We start from the raw sequence: 16,940 nt of genomic DNA, 5'->3' as shown, positions 1-16,940 counted from the left end.
GATACTATACGTTGTAAGGTACTCAAGAAAGCCACCCCCTCCCCTCCACAGTTTTCCAACATTCCGCAACTACTGAGCATTCTCATCTGGCTGTGTCTGGGGGGAGGTTTGGTCCATTAGGTGTTTAAGAATGTTTGTGCATGCTACTGCAAACTTTTTACCCCGACCATGCTGATTCTTCTCTTGTTTCTCAGTGGCCCTGTTTGCCTCCAGTCCCATTGGCACTCACCACCTGAGTTTGCTATTAGAGGGAGTGATGATTACAGCATATTGCCAGTTTGAATAGAATGTTTAGCGCTGAGAAGTGAAGAGAACTCAATATGAGTGTTATAAGTGTGCCCCTATTTAAATCTACAGCTTGGAGGGTCTGCCTTCTTTTCTTCCCCAGTTACCAACATTCTCCTCCTTTGCTCTATGTATCTTTAGTGCCCTAAGGGGGGAGTCCTTCTATATCAGGTGTAGAACTCTACATCAGGTGTAGAACTCTACACAAACTCTACATACCACCCTCTATGGTTGGGCCAGCCTTGAAAAGCCCATGATCTGGTAGCTGCACAGAGTTTTCTGTGCAGGAAAAATAGTTTGAACAATAGATGGGCAATAGGATTGTATTGTGTTTTCCATAGGGGCATAAAAAAGTAATAAAAAAGAAGAAATGACAGAGCTTAGCAAAGCAATATTCTCTGGCTTACTAACAAAGAAAATGTGCCAAGAAAAAGAAACTAAGGAACAGTAATGCAACGACCCTCACTGGAGACACAAATATCCAGGTATTTTGCTTAGCTCACACTTCTGCATCATGAAAGTGTGGAATTTATTGTCAAGTTCAGAATTCAGCATCCTGTGAATCTCAGCTTCTTCTTTTTTATGCAAGTTTCTAGCCCCTGTGGTTATAGTGGACAAAACCTGGTAAAACCTCAAGGCTGCTGCAGATGTAGTCTTCCCAATGTCGTTATTTTGGTTAAGGGTTAGGGACTGGGCTGTAGGCTCAAACACTCTTTCCCACCCACAAGAATTCTTGCTTCTCAGTGTTAAGTGGTCTATTGCTTGATGCCTGCACCAAGGAGAACAATATAGTCATGACTGGCTTTAACCGAGATTTGTGAAGCAGCTTCGAATCCTGGTTAAGCTCCCACCCAACACACAGAGATCTTGCTCTCTTTGTGTCACTTGCGGTCCTGCCCGCTGTACCAAGCAAGGAAACAGCTATTACTCACTGGCTCTTTCGGCTCTTGCAAACTGACCGGATACCAACCAAGACAGAGCTGTGACAGCTGCAAGGGCTCCTATATGCAGAAAAGGAGCTGTTGCCTAGGAATAAAAACAGAGGGAAATGGTTAAAATGCAAACATATTTGCTGTATAACCCATGAGACAGAAGCCAAATTGAAAGAAAAAGAAATCAGTAGGGTATAGTACAGCCCTACTGCTTAAGAACAGCAGTAATTCCACCCCACCACTTTAACAGCCATCCAAGAATCCAAAGAATGGAATTACTAATGGTCCCCATGAGCTGAAGGGACCGGCCACAGAGGAGACTATATCCGTAGGGCCCTCGCACAGCAGATGGAGCAGACCTGTTCTCTGTTGCTCCAGAGGGCAGGGCTAGAACCTTATGGATGTGGAAATGGCAGGAAAGCGGATTTCAGGGGAACCTTAGGAGAAGCTTGCTAACGGTAGGAGCTGTTCCACAAGAGGTGGAGGAATTATTTAAGCAGAAGCTGGTTGGGGAATTTGTCAGGGATGCTGCGGTTGCAAGGTGCCTGCATGGAGCAGAGGGTTGGAAGAGATGACCTCCTTGGCCCAACTCTGTGTTTCTGTCTCTGCATGACCACTTGCTCTGGATTTGCCTCCCTCCAATCACCCTCTGCAGCGGGTGGGTGTGCAGCCCTGTCTCTGTGTCAGGTGCAGTCAGATCATCCAAGACATTTTCATCCAGCCCCTTAGGAACAAAGGAAGCTGCCTTATACTGAGTTAGACCCCTTGGTCCATCTAGGCCAGTGTTGCTGATTGGCAGCGATGGCTCTCCAGGGTTTCAGCCAGGAATTCTCCAGCCCTACCTGGAGATGCTGGGGATCGAGCCTGGGACCTTCTCCAGGAAAAGAAGGGCCTCTAGCACTGAGCCACAGCCCCTCTCTTTCTTGCTCTTATCACTCTGAAAATAAAGCACTCCTTTTCGACTTTCCAATTGAAGCACCTTCCAATTTTAATTTGGAGAGCGGGACAGCCAGCGTAGCATAGTGGTTAGAGTGCTGGACTAGGACAGAGGAGACCTGGGTTCTAGTCCCCACTTGGCACTGAAGCTCTCTGGGTGACTCTGGGCCAGGCACTGACTCTCAGCCTAACCTACCTCGCAGGGTTGTTGTGAGGACAAAATGGAGTGGAGGAGGACCGTGTAAGCCACTTTGGGCTCCTTGTAGGAAGAGGCAGGATATAAATGTAACAAATGAAATAAATTTTGGAGGTTTGGGACACGCTGCTCTGCAGCCAGCCACGAGCTTCCCTTTTCCTGGTCCGTTGTTGCTTCTCGCAGTGACTGCAGGCAGCCCTCGCCCCAGCCGGCCGCACTTCCTTGTGGCAACATCCAATGTGCGGGCGGAAAAGCAGCGTCAAAGTCACGAAAAACAAGAGTTCACGTAGCCCCCATTCAAAAAGATAAGACCGCAATCTGCCAACCTACACAAGATAACGAGGTGCGGAACATCACCATGACAACTGCAGCCCAAGAGGACAAAGTGTGTGATGCTTCTGTTGAAAACTTCATCCCCCCAAAAAAGAAAAAGAAAAGGAAAGGAAAACACAATGCAGAGCTGGCACAGCGGCGCTCAAGCGTGCAAGAACAGCCGTGCGAGGTCTGGGAAGGGCTGTAGGTTAGTGGCGGAGTGCCTACTTTGCGTGTAGAAGGTCCCAGGTCCAATCCCTGGCACCTCCAGGTAGAAGGATCAGGGGGCAGGCGGTGGGAAAGTCTGTTCTTCTGTCTGAGACCCTGGAGAGCTGCCAGTAGTCAGAGTGGCCCTGTTTGGGCTGTATAAGCATCTGATCAGTGGAGGCTGGTGGCTCCGACGTCAGTGGGGCAGTGCATTATTATTATTATTATTATTATTATTATTATTATTTTATTTGTATTATTGCTTATATTTATATCCCACCTTTCTTCCATCATGGAACTCAAGGTGGTTACATATGGTTCCCAGATGGTCTCCCCTCCAAGCACCGACCAGACCCAGACCTGCTTAGTTTCAGCAAGGGGGCTGCCTCATGTTCCTTCAGACCATGCCCTGAGACTGCTCTGGGTTTCAGCCAGAACCAATCAGAACTCTAAAGGAGCTATCCAAGGTGCTGAACCTATTTGGGGGATAGTGTTCAGCACTTTGGAGATCTCCTTTAGAGTTCTGACTGGTTCTGAGTGAAACCCAGAGCACATTCACAGCCCCACTGACATAGGAGATACCAGCCTCCACTGCATCTGATCCAGTGTAAGGCAGGACCCATGACTCAGTGGTCCCAGTCTCAGGTCTCAGTTATCTCCAGGTCAGCCTGGGAAAGACCGTCTGAAACCTTAGAGAACCAGGCAGTGTAGACCAGCGGTGGACAGATTTCAGTATTCCGGGATCTACTCTGTTTCTAGCTAGAACCCTGAGATCTACCAACTGGAGCCTGGTGCAAAAGGAACACACTTCAAATTAAAGAACAGTGAGCCCAGGAATTTGTTTTGAGTATCAGAGCTGAATGCAGCTCACAGCCCTTCCAAGCAAAAGTCCGCTCCTGGTTACCCCAAGCTTTCTTCAGTTCAGCAGGATGATTTAGGGCAGGGGGAATCTGTGGCTGCTATTGTTAAGTAATATCAGTCTGCCCACACTTTAAAATCAGAAAGAGATGCCCTTCTCATTTGCCCACCTGTGACAGCAATTAAGTGGGTGACCACATGTGAGAGGGCCTTCTCTGGAGTGGCCCCACACCTTTGGAACAAGTTGCCATCGGGGGCCTGCTATGATCCAGCATTGAAGGCTTCTAAGAAGGCCTTGAAAACATATGATTTTACACTGACCTTCTCCTAATGTGATTGCTTTTTATTGCTGGTTTTTATTGCTAGTTTTATTATATTCTTACTGTTTTTACTGTGTTTTTATCGTTCTTCTTATCATACTGGTTTTATGTGTTTTATTGCTGTACACTGCCACGGGACGACTTCTGCCCTGAAAGGCAGCCAAGAAATATTTTCAATCAATCAATAATAATTTGGGAGCCGGAAACCCTCACCGATCTACTGCAAGTCACCCAAAGATTTATCAGTAGGTCCAGATCTACCTTCCGGCCAGCCTTGGTCTACACCAACCTTCTCCAATCCAGTGACCCCAGATGTGTTGGAAAACAATACCCATGGCTGGCTGGGGATGTTGGCAGTTGTAGACCAACACGAGGGCACCAGGTGGTCCAGAACCATGACCAGACTCAGTATCAGGTAGCTGCCTCTGTTCCTACACTAGCAAGTGCTGCGTTAGGCCTCAGGGACAAGACATCTTTTCACCTGCCAGAGATTTTTGTTAAGTTTGGGCATATCTGCACAGCAACCTCAAAACCACCTTAATTGCTGTTTCTTCTCTCTAGGGAATCTCCTAACAACTGTAGTTCTGTGAGGAAGAAGATGGAACATTTTCTCCCTCTCTCAAAATACTAGAACCCAATGGGGTCATCCCATGAAACTGATTGGTGGGAGATCCAGGACAGATAAAAGGAAGACACTGCTTCACCCAGAGCAGTGTCAAACTGTGGAATTCACTTCCAGAAGATGTAATGATGGCCACCAACTTGGATGGCTGTAAAAGCCGATTGGCCAAATTCCTGGAGGAGAAGGCTATCGATGGCTATTAGTCCTGATGGCTATGTGCTACCTCCAGTATCAGAGCCAGGATGCCTATGTACACCAGGTGCTGGGGAACATGGGCGGGAGGGTGTTGTTGCACTTGTGGCCTGCTTGTGGATTCCCGGTTGGCAGCCACTGAGTGAACAGAATGCTGGACTAGATGGACCCCTGGTCTGATCCAACAGGGCTCTTCTGATGTTCTTAAGATGTGGCAGGGGGAATTACTGATCTCAATAGAGAGTTCTCAGCACCCTTACCAGACTACACTTCCCAGGATCCTTTGGGGGAAGCCATGATTGTGAAGTGTTGTACAAAACAGATCTAAGCTTGTGTCATTCATAGGCCCGCTTAAGGCAGGGGTACTTCTTTTGCCTATCTTTTTGCCTATCTATTGGTTGTTGTTCAGTCGTTCAGTCGTGTCCGACTCTTCGTGACCCCATGGACCAGAGCACGCCAGGCCTTCCTGTCCTGCGCTGTCTCCCGGAGCGTGCTCAAGTTCATATCCATTGCATCGGTGATGTTATCTAGCCATCTCATCCTCTGCCGTCGCCTTCTCCTTTTGCCTTCAGTCTTTCCCAGCATCAGGAACTTTTCCAGAGAGTTTTCTCTTCGCATTAGGTGGCCAAAATATTTGAGCTTCAGCTTCAGTCTCTGTCCTTCCAATGAGCACTCAGGGTTGATTTCCTTTAGGATGGACTGATTGGACCTCCTTGCAGTCCAGGGGACTCGTAAGAGTCTTCTCCAGCACCACAGTTCGAAAGCATCAATTCTTCGGCGCTCAGCCTTCCTTATAGTCCAGCTCTCACAGCCATACATTACTACTGGGAAAACCATAGCTTTGATTAGACGGACCTTTGTCAGCAAGGTGATGTCTCTGCTTCTTACTATGCTGTCTAGGTTTGCCATAGCTTTCCTCCCAAGGAGCAAGCATCTTTTCATTTCATGGCTACAGTCACCGTCTGCGGTGATCTTGGAGCCCAAGAAAATAAAATCTGTCACAGCTTCCATTTCTTCCCCTTCTATATGCCAGGAAGTGATGGCCCAGATGCCATGATCTTGGTTTTTTTAATGTTGAGTTTCAAACCAGCTTTTGCACTCTCCTCTTTCACCCTCAACAAGAGGCTCTTGAGATCCTCTTCGCTTTCTGCCATTAGGGTGGTATCGTCTGCATATCGGAGGTTGTTGATAATTCTCCCGGCAATCTTAATTCCAACATGTGATTCATCCAACCCGGCAATTCTCATGATGTACTCTGCATATAAGTTAAATAAGCAGGGTGACAATACTTGTCGTACTCCTTTCCCAATTTTGAACCAATCGGTTGTTCCATGTCTGGTTCTTACTGTTGCTTCTTGACCCTCGTACAGGTTTCTCAGGAGACAGGTAAGGTGGTCTGGTACTCCCATCACTTTAAGAATTTGCCACAGTTTGTTGTGAGCCACACAAACAAAGGCTTTAGCGTAGTCAATGAAGCAGAAATAGACGTTTTTCTGGAATTCTCTTGCTTTCTCCATGATCCAGCGAATGTTGGCGATTTGATCTCTAGTTCCTCTGCCTCTTCGAAACCCAGCTTGTACTTCCGGTACTTCTCGGTTCGCATACTGCTGAAGCCTAGCTTGTAGGATTTTGAGCATCACCTTGCTGGCATGTGAAATGAGCGCAATTGTGCAGTAGTTTGAACACTCTTTGGCATTGCCCTTCTTTGGAATTGGAATGTAAATTGACCTTTTCCAGTCTTGCGGCCATTGTTGAGTGTTCCAAATTTGTTGGCATATTGAATGCAGCACTTTAACAGCATCATCTTTTAGGATTTTAAATAGCTCCGCTGGAATACTGTCATCTCTGCTAGCTTTGTTGTTAGTCATGCTTCCTAGGGCCCACTTGACTTCACTCTCGAGGATGTCCGGCTCAAGTTCAGTGACCGCACTATCATGGCTATCAGGGACATTCAGATCTTTCCTGTATAGTTCTTCTGTGTATTCTTTCCACCTCTTCTTAATCTCATCTGTTTCTGTTAAGTCCCTGCCTTCTTTGTCCTTTATCATGCCCGTCTTTGTACAAAACGTTCCCTTGAGATCTCCGATTTTCTTGAAGAGATCTCTAGTCTTTCCCATTCTGTTGTTTTCCTCCATTTCTTTGCATTGTTCATTTAAGAAGGCCTTCTTCTCTCCCCTTGCTATTCTCTGGAACTCTGCATTCAGTTGGATATCTCTTCCCCTTTCTCCCTTGCTTTTCGCTTCCCTTCTTTCCTCAGCTACTTGTAAAGGCTCATCAGACAGCCACTTGGCTTTCTTGCATTTCTTTTTCTTTGGGATGGATTTCGTTGCTGCCTCCTGAACAATGTTACGGACCTCCGTCCATAGTTCTTCAGGCACTCTGTCTATCAGGTCTAAACCCTTAAATCTATTCCTCGCCTTCACTGTATATTCATCAGGGATATGATTTAGGTCATATCTGAATGGTTTAGTGGTTTTCCCTACGTTCTTCAATTTAAGCTGAAATTTTGCAACAAGAAGCTCATGATCTGAGCCACAGTCAGCTCCAGGTCTTGTTTTGACTGACTGTATAGAGCTTCTCCATCTTTGGCTGCAAAGGACATAATCAATCTGATTTCGATATTGACCATCTGGTGATGTCCATGTGTAGAGTCGTCTCTTGTGCTGTTGGAAAAGAGTGTTTGCTATGATCAGCGTGTTCTCTTGGCAAAACTCTATTAGCTTTTGTCCTGCTTCATTTTGTACACCAAGGTCATGCCTGCCTGTTATCCCGGGGATTTCTTGACTTCCTACTTTAGCATTCCAATCCCCTATAATGAAGAGGACATCTTTTTTTGGTGTTAGTTCTAGAAGGTCTTCATAGAACCGATCAACCTCAGCTTCTTCAGCCTCAGTGGTTGGGGCATAGACTTGAATTACTGTCATGTTGAATGGTTTGCCTTGGATTCGTACTGAGATCATTCTATCGTTTTTAAGATTGTACCCCAGTACTGCTTTTCCCACCCTTTTGTTGACTATGAGTGCTACTCCATTTCTTCTAAGGGATTCTTGCCCACAGTAGTAGATATGACGGTCACCTGAATTAAATTCGCCCATGTCCTGGGCGAATTCGCCTGTCCGTTTTAGTTCGCTGATGGCCAAGATGTCGATGTTCAATCTTGCCATCTCATGTTTGACCACCTCTAGCTTACCTTGATTCATTGATCTTACATTCCAGGTTCCTAAACAATATTGTTCTTTACAGCATCGGACTTTCTTTTCACCACCAGACACATCCACAGCTGAGTGTCCTTTTGGCTTTGGCCCAGCCGCTTCACTCTTTCTGGCGCTACTTGGAAATTCCCTCTGCTCTTCCCCAGTAGTATATTGGACACCTTCCGACCTGAGGGGCTCATCTTCCAGCGTCACCTCTTTTAGCCTTGTGATACGTTCCATGGAGTTTTCTTGGCAAGAATACTGGAGTGGGTTGCCATTTCCTTCTCCAGTGGACCACATTTTGTCAGAACTCTCTACCATGACCTGTCCGTCTTGGGTGGCCCTGCACGGCATAGCTTATGGCTTCACTGAGTTATGCAAGCCCCTTCGCCACAACAAGGCAATGATCCATGAAGGGGATCTATCTATTGGTTAGAGGATGCCAATTAACCTATCCTCCATGTATTCATCTAAGCTTCCCTTCTTTGTCAAAGCTGTTTGTGTCTGTATTCTTGACCTTATCCTGTAGCAATGAGTTCCACAGGTTGGTGACACAGTGTGTGATTGTAGGACTTCCATTTTGTTTATCTAAAACATAACTGCCTATCCATTTCAGGGGATGCGTTTTTCAGGGGATGCGTTTTTAATTTCAAACATATTGTTCTCCCAAGGCACCACAACTTTATACAATTCTATTACTATCCTCCCACCACTGCACAAAAAAACCCTCCTCCTCCTCCTCCTCCTCCTCCCCCACCTCCTCCTCCTTATCATCATCACCACCATCATCATCATTTTTATACTGCCCCATAGCCAAAGCTCTCTGGGCAGTTCACAACAATTCATAAGAAATACAAGATAAAATACTATTTTTTTATCCCTGTATGAAGTTAAGACACTTACTTGTAATGATATAACTACCATATCCCATTCATCGTCCCACAGCTGGGCTACGGAACACATTGTCACGACAGTTGATATCAAGGCAGTTATCAACCCAATCTGCAATGCAAGATGAGAGATGTTATTATATTTCTTTCCCTGCTTCTGAGAAAAGTGAAGAGTTATGGTTTATCGAAGCAAGTTAAGATCAAACCGTGATTTCTAACCTTGGCTTGTTTCAATAAACCATAGTTTAAACTGACCATACTTTGGCCTGGCTTGGACATAACAACACACTGTGGTTAGTTTAAACCTTTGTTTAAACTGGGATGCTTCCAGTCTCCTCCTCATGGCTCTGCCGGAGGAGGAGAGGGGAGGCGGGAACACTCAAACAAGCTTATTTTCAGACTGCTTCTGATTTCTGCAGGGGTGGGAGACCAATTTTAATGGCCCACCCACAAGGCTGATTAGCATGGTTTCCTGATGCAGCTGGTGGAGTTCCCCACAGGTTTGCCAGCGGTTCTGCTGAGGCCTGACTCTATACTTGGAATGAAGAGATAATTCAGGCCATCAATACAATTGCTCCCAAATGGCCCTGGCTGCATTCGAGAACTACATCATCTCTTCAGTATTCTGAGAAGCTGAGGGAGTCAGATGCCTCTTTCAGCGTGGAGAAAGGACCTCGGCCTATGCTGGGAGCCAGTCTCCTCCTCCACGCGCCTCTCACTGTCCCCCATCGAGGGTGGTGAGAGGCAAGCGAAGGAAGGCTCAGCCAGTGCTGGGAAGACTTCCCCATGCCAGCTGAGTACCTTGCTGCCCCATCTCTGCTGTTAGCTCTGATCTCAGATCCAGTGCAGGCCGGTGGCTCCAATGTCAGTGGGGTAGTGTATCCGCTCCAGATTTCAGTCAGAACCAATCAGAACTCTGAAGGAGCTTTCCATGGTTCTCCGCATCTTCTGGGACAGCAGCTTCACAGCTTGTATAGCTCCTTTAGAGTTCTGACTGGTTCTGATTGAAACCCAGAGCGGATTCTCCGCCCCACTGAGATCAGAGCCACCAGCCTCCACTGCTCAGCTCAGAGACAATAGCGGGGATCCCTTGGGCTGAGGGGGGGCAGCTTGGAGGCCAAGCTCTGCTCTCTGGAGGAACCCAAAGAAGCTTTATGGGCCAGGCTGGGAACCCAGTGAATCGGATTAAGGCCACGGGCCAATGTGCAATCCAAGTTAAGACAAATAACTAGGTGCTCAATTCCTACTTTGGCTCAGTCTTCTCCCAAAAGAGGGTCTATGACCCCCTGGCAAAGGAGAAGTACAGGCTGAAGGGGCAGGATTGCAGCTTGAGATCAATAGGCATATGGTCAAGGAACACCTAATGACTTTGAATGAGTTCAAATCTCCAGGGCCAGATGAACTGCATCCTAGAGTAAAAAAGGAACTGGCAGAAGAACTCTCAGAACCGCTGCCTATTCTCTTTGAGAAATCATGGAGGACGGGGGAAGTGCCAGATGACGGGAGGAGGGCTAACGTTGTCCCTATCTTCAAAAAGGGTAAAAAGGAGGAACCCGGGAACTACAGACCAGTCAGTCTGACATCAATCCCTGGGAAAATTCTGGAGCAGATGATAAAGGAATCCATCTGGAAGCACCTTGACAACAATGCCGTGATTACTCGAAGCCAACATGGATTTGTCAAAAACAAGTCCTGCCAGACAAATCTGATCTCATTTTTGGATCAAGTCACCACCCTTGTAGACCGTGGGAATGCTGTAGACATCATATACCTCGACTTCAGCAAAGCTTTCGACAAAGTGCCCCATGATATCCTGATGAGCAAACTAGCTCAAAGTGGGCTAGATGAAACAACGATCCGGTGGATCCACAGTTGGCTACAGAATTGGACTCAAAGAGTGCTTATCAATGGGACCTTCTCAAACTGGGGAGAGGTAACGAGTGGGGTACCGCAGGGCTCAGTCCTGGGCCCAGCGCTCTTCAACATTTTTATGAATGACTTGGAGGAGGAGGTGCAGGGAATGCTGATCAAATTTGCAGATGACACAAAATTGGGAGGGATAGCTAATACTTTGGAAGACAGAAACAAAATTCAAAGAGATCTGGATAGACTGGAGCGCTGGGCAGAAAACAACAGAATGACATTTAATCGGGATCAATGCCAAGTTCTGCACCTCGGAAAAAGAAACCAAATGCACAGTTACAAGATGGGGGATATGTGGCTCAACCACACTACAAGCGAGAAGGATCTTGGAACTGTTGTCAATCACAAGCTGAATATGAGCCAACAATGTGATGTGGCTGCAAAAAAGGCAAATGCTATTTTGGGCTGCATTCATAGAAGCATCGCTTCCAAATCCCGGGAAGTACTAGTTCCCCTCTACTCAGCACTGGTTAAGCCTCATCTGGAGTACTGTGTCCAGTTCTGGGCACCACACTTTATGAAGGATGCAGACAAACTGGAGAGGGTTCAGAGGAGGGCAACAAAGATGATCAGAGGACTGGAAACAAAGCCCTATGAGGAGAGACTGAAAGAACTGGGCATGTTTAGCCTTGAGAAGAGAAGACTGAGGGGAGATATGATAGCACTCTTCAAGTACTTGAAAGGTGGTCACAGAGAAGAAGGCCAGGATCTCTTCTCGATCATCCCAGAGTGCAGGACACGGAAGAATGGGCTCAAGTGACAGGAAGCCAGATTCCGGCTGAACCTCAGGAAAAACTTCCTGACTGTAAGAGCAATACGACAGTGGAACCCATTCCCTGGGGAGGTGGTGGGCTCTCCCACACTGGAGGCCTTCAAGTCGAGGCTGGACAGCCATTTGTCAGGGATGCTCTGACTTTGACTGCTGCACTGAGCAGGGGGTTGGACTCGATGGCCTTGTAGGCCCCTTCCAACCCCACTATTCTATGATTCTATAAGCCAGGCAGGGTTCAATAGCAAGTCTGAATCAAGTCTTAGTCTTCCTGCTTGCTGTGCGTGAACTGAGTTTGATCTTCTGAGTGTCTGCAGAGGAGAGTGTCTCTGGGCCTCTTCCCTGTCCCGCACCACTGAAGAACCAAAAGACATCTCCGAGTCAGAGACTGTCACGCAGGGCTTAGTTCAGCTATCACACCTTAGGGGCTTGGGCTTCTACCCTGGACAGCAAGCATGTCGCTTCCCAGCAGCAGAAGATGGCTAGCAGCAGCATCTTTCATCCTGTTCTGACCACTCCCTCGCATCCTTCTGCTGCGGGGGGACACAAGAACCCTGTTCTGCTCCACCAGGAGGGGAAGGGAAGTGGGAAACCAGACCATTGGGGTTCGGGAGGCAGGCAGGGAGGAGAAGGTACAGCTGCCTTGCCTTTTGCTGCTTGGAGCTTCCCTGGCCACAAACAGTGAGTCCTCAGCAACGTGCTCAGCAACACCATTTGCAAATTAAGCGCCTAAATAAGCAAGGCAAGGCGGACCATATTTTAAAATGAGGACTAAATTTGAAAGGACCCCATCCACTGGCAGCTTCTTTGGTGGGGAGAGGGTGGGAGGGGGCCATACAGACTGATGGAATGACCTCTTCATTAAAAAAAAAAAAAAGGAGTCCAATTAATCCCCAGAATTGGCTGACGTAGAAGGCTTTTTAAAGTGGGGTAGAAAGAAGCCAGTAGGTTTCGCAGTACAGGCATAACCTAATGAGTTTTACTTTGCCTTCGATTCTATCATGAAAAAGACAGCAAACCCTTTGGAACAGGTTTTTTCTCTCTCCTTCCCATCCCTCAGACTGAAAGGAAGGGGCCGTGCTGTTCCTTGATCTCATCTACCGCTTAGATCTGGATTCCTTTTGTAAAGCCAATGCGGTTTTCATTTGGAGAGGCGAGAATTGGAAGCAAGAAAGAATGAACCAGGCAGACAAAGCAGTCGGACTGAAGGCAGCAGAAGATCAGTGGGAACTTCTCCTGGGAAAGCCCCGCTGAAACAAACACCTAGTTGTGCAACAGCAACACTTCAGTTGGTTCTCTGTCCACAAACATCTCACATCACCTGTGGAAGAGCTACCACAGGGAGTGACTGAAGGTGGTCTCTACCTGGCGGCTGTAACGTATGCGCCAATCCTCGCAGGGCAGTCCTAGCCATCTCTACGCAGAAGTATGCTAGGGATGTACGAATCCCCTTACTTTGAGTCCGTGAGGGGTCCGTGGGGGGGGGGGGAGGCGATCCATTCCTCCCTGTCGGAATCCTCGCTGGCTGGCTCCGCTCCGCAGTGAGTCCGCGGAACCGCCAGCCGGCTCCGTTCTGCAAGCGATACAGGCCCCATTGCCATGCCATATTGCTGCTGAGCAGAAACAGGAAGTGATCCGGATGCAAATGGCATCCGCTACGCCGTTTGCGTCCCTGTTTCTTCTTGTGATAGGCTATGCGTCTGTATTTGCGTAGATATTTACGTAACCTATCGCGTGAAAAAACAGGGATGCAAACAGCGTAGCGGACGCCATACTGCTCAGCAGTGATACGGATGGCAATGGCGGCCGTATCGCTTGTGGAACGGAGCTGCCAGCGAGGAGGATTCAGCTCCGCGATGGTCCGGCAGGAGGCGGAGGTGCGTGGGATCGTTCCGCCATGGACTCCGGAGGCCGAATTCCCTGGAATTTGGCCTCATTTGAGTCTGTGGCGGAATTCTCAGACATCCCTAAGTATGTCCCACTGGGTTCAATGGGTAAGTGTGCTCAGGATTGCAGCCTCAGTCCCCCCTGCCCTGCTTCAGTGCTCAGAGGTTTCTGTACACGAAACAGCAACTTACCTTGTGGATCCAGTGCAGGTTCATTTGCTGTCCTACCGCTATGTGACATAGTGCTAAGATCTGAAAGATGGGGAAAGCCAGTTAGACTGGTGGTTACGCACACCAACTGCGAGCGAGTGCACAATGCAAGGGGACGCGCTCCTCGGATAAAGGCAGAATCAGCCTGGACCGTGGCCCTTTACTAATATGGCTTCGCTGTAAACCTAAGAGCAACCTTGCTGGACGAGACCAAAAGTCCACCCAGTTTTGCACATTTCCCACAGTGGTCAACCAAATGCCTCCAAGAGGGCAGGAAGGCCACAGCTCTCTCCTGGCATTTGTCACCAACATCTGGTATTCTGGTGTATGCCAACTATTAGCGATCATGGCCAATAGCCATTGACAGATCAAGCCTCTGGGAAGAGCTTTTGCAGGTGATGGGATTGCTTTGAGAGATCGCTGTATAAGTCACCAGATCCTGTGAATTCCATTCAAGGCCCCACCTGAACCCCGCCATCCAGAATGGCCCTCAGGGATGGGGAACAAGGGTGCTTGCATGAGGGTGCAGGGGGAGTTTGGGCACCCTTCAGAACGACGTCGCTGGATCAGACAAAAGGTTAATCGAGACCAGCAGTCAGTTCCCAGGACAGCTCAGCCAGGTGCCTCTGCGAGCTCACAAGCACAGTATGAAAGCAACAGTGAGGACCACCCGCTGCTGTTTTACCCTCAAAGGCAGTCTAAAATAGTTTTAAATAAAATAAAAATATCTATACCCAGCAGTGATACTGAATGGTGCCCACCATGAGGGTCACTGTGTGGCACAGACAGGCAGACTTCAGATGAAGTCTGAAGTTCCAAGCCACACCTGGAATACTGTGTCCAGTTCTGGTCACCACACCTAAAAAAAGATATTGTAGAGCTGGAAAAAGTGCAGAAAGGGGCAACTAAAATGATCCAGGGGCTGGAGCATCTCCCCTATGACAGAAAGTTACAACAGCTGGGATTATTTAGCTTGGAAAAAAGGAGGGTCGGGGAGACAGGACAGAGGCCTGCAAAATTATGCCTGGTGTGGAGAATGTGGATAGGGAGACATTTTTCTCCCTCCCTCATAATACTAGAACCCGAGGTCATCCCATGAAGCTGAATGGGGGGAGAGTCAGGACAGATAAAAGGAAGGAATTCTTCACACGGTGCATAGCTAAACTACAGAACTTGCTACCACAGGATGTAGTGATGGCCACCAATTTGGATGACTTTGAAAGGGGGTTGGACAAATTCCTGGAGGAAAAAGGCTATCAATGGCTACTAGTCTTGATGGCTATGTGCTACTTCCAGTATCAGAGGCAGTGAGCCTACGTGCACCAGTTGCTGGGGAACATGGGCGGGAGGGTGCTGTTGTGCTCATGTCCTGCTTGTGGGTTCCTGGTCGTCAGCTGGTTGGCCACTGTGTGCACAGAATGCTGGACTAGATGGACCCTTGGTCTGATCCAGCAGGGCTCTTCTATGTTCTTATGTGGCAGGAGAGGGCAACTTGTGGCCCTACAGATGTTTTGGGTCTACAACTCTCATCATCCTGCACCACTGGCTATGCTGGTTAGAACTGATAAGAGTTGTAGGCCAAAACATCTGGAGGGCTATAAGTTGCCCACACCTGACTTTCGGGATCTACTTTGTTTTTTGATTAGAACCGAAGCGATGTAAATTTTCTGGAAATTCTGAAGCCATGGAGAAACGGCTGGGTTTCTTCGGGGCCAAAAATGGGCATTTGGGGGAAAATTGAAAACTATGCAATACTTCTCTTTTTTAGCACCCTTTACAGATTTAGTCACCTTGTTACTTTAGGAACATAAAATGCATAATGTCTAACTTCATGTTATGGTCAAACCATCATGTGTGGTATATTAAATTTAAAAGTATAGTTTATTCGGACAACAGTTGCAAATTTACAAAGTGAACTGAATTTTAAATGTTTTTAATTTTTGTAACAAATGGAGCTACAAGCTGTTGAACCCTAAGGATTCTAAGATCTCTTAGTTTTGGCCAGTTTATGAGAAGCAGGCAAAAAGATGAAAACAGATGAAACCATCAACAGCACAGTAAAACAAATGAAGTTATGTATTCTAAAACTGATCTCCTCCTCCTCCTCCTCCACTGTGGAGGAGACAAATTTCAGACACAGAAAGCATTCATTTTCAGAAAAAGAGATGAGAAAAAAGGAGAAAACCCCAATTATGAACTGATTTCATAATCCAAAATGTTTTACATCTGAGAGGGAGGGAGGGCCAAAAGAAGTCCTGGGCAGGGGGGGGGGGATTTTTTTCCAGCTCTTCTCATCTCTAAGAAAACTTCAAAGTTCACTGACCAGAGGCAAGTGCAAATTATTGGCTGGGGGTGGGGAGGCAAAGTCAGATACAAAACAGTGGCTCAGGGACCAGATCCAGTTACTGAGTTGACCTTCCTCCCTGCTTGAGCGTCCATACCAAAGTCCAAACCCACAGGTCAGGGATTTGAACCCAAACCTCTAAGACTGCCCAGCCAAAGACTGCACAAAGCCCTGGGCAAAAGGAACCAGTTCCTACCATGACTTTGCAGGCGAGAAGCCCCAAGGTGGAGAGATGAGTGACTAGTACAAGACCAGCGGTGGTAGAGAATTTTATTCTTTTTACTTGCTCTTGGTAAACAATTGTGTGAGTCAGCAACCCTTGGTGATCTGTTGCAAATGAACCTGAGATCTAGCAGCAGATCCCCATCTGCCCCCACCCCAAGCTGCATTGCTTCTAGGGTGACAGGGGCTTGACGGAAGACTAGACTGGACGAAGAAGAAAGGGACTCTGACGGGGTTCTGTTGCTGTTCAGACAGGGGAGCCGAACAGGCCTTTGACCTGAAGTGAGGGGCTGAGCGCCATAATCCGGGGATGGCTCTGTGAGCCCTTGGCCTACGTCAGGGATGGCTACCTTTTCTCTGTTGAGGGCCACGTACCCTCATGGGTCATCTGTTGGGGGCCACATCTCGGTGTGAGCACGGCCAAACCTGGCGATTGGCAGGGCCAGAGACAAAAGTGAGTCACTCGCCACTTTTCAGTGACCCAGTTTACATGTTCAAAACAATTTTTGATTGTTTTAATCCCTGGCACATTCGCCTAATTACCCACTGGGACAAACATGGCTTGTCTGAGGGAGAAACAACCCTCAAATGACCCTACAACTGGCCAAGGGTTTTTTGAGGGTTGTTTCCCCATCAAACAAG

General features: G+C 47.7%; 1 protein-coding gene across 7 annotated transcripts in view; it reads right to left on the bottom strand.

The window, feature by feature from the left end:
- GDPD5 (glycerophosphodiester phosphodiesterase domain containing 5) overlaps positions 1-16,940 on the bottom strand; it is a 217,664-nt gene that overhangs the window by 48,489 nt on the left and 152,235 nt on the right. For all 7 annotated transcript variants that reach the window (XM_084842423.1, XM_084842421.1, XM_084842420.1 and 4 more), the window contains 3 exons: positions 13,715-13,774; positions 8,958-9,056; positions 1,218-1,311 (listed from right to left, as the gene is read on the bottom strand). In XM_084842423.1, the coding sequence (XP_084698549.1) occupies positions 1,218-1,311; positions 8,958-9,056; positions 13,715-13,774 (253 nt within the window). The remainder of the gene's footprint in view (positions 1-1,217; positions 1,312-8,957; positions 9,057-13,714; positions 13,775-16,940) is intronic.

This window comes from Heloderma suspectum, chromosome 3, assembly GCF_057233095.1.
Source record: "Heloderma suspectum isolate Gila_16-S chromosome 3, 16-S_ref, whole genome shotgun sequence".
NCBI classification, from domain to species: Eukaryota; Metazoa; Chordata; class Lepidosauria; order Squamata; family Helodermatidae; genus Heloderma; species Heloderma suspectum.
The sequence above is the reverse complement of the archived record's forward strand: the minus strand, read 5'-3'. Positions and strand labels throughout refer to the sequence as shown.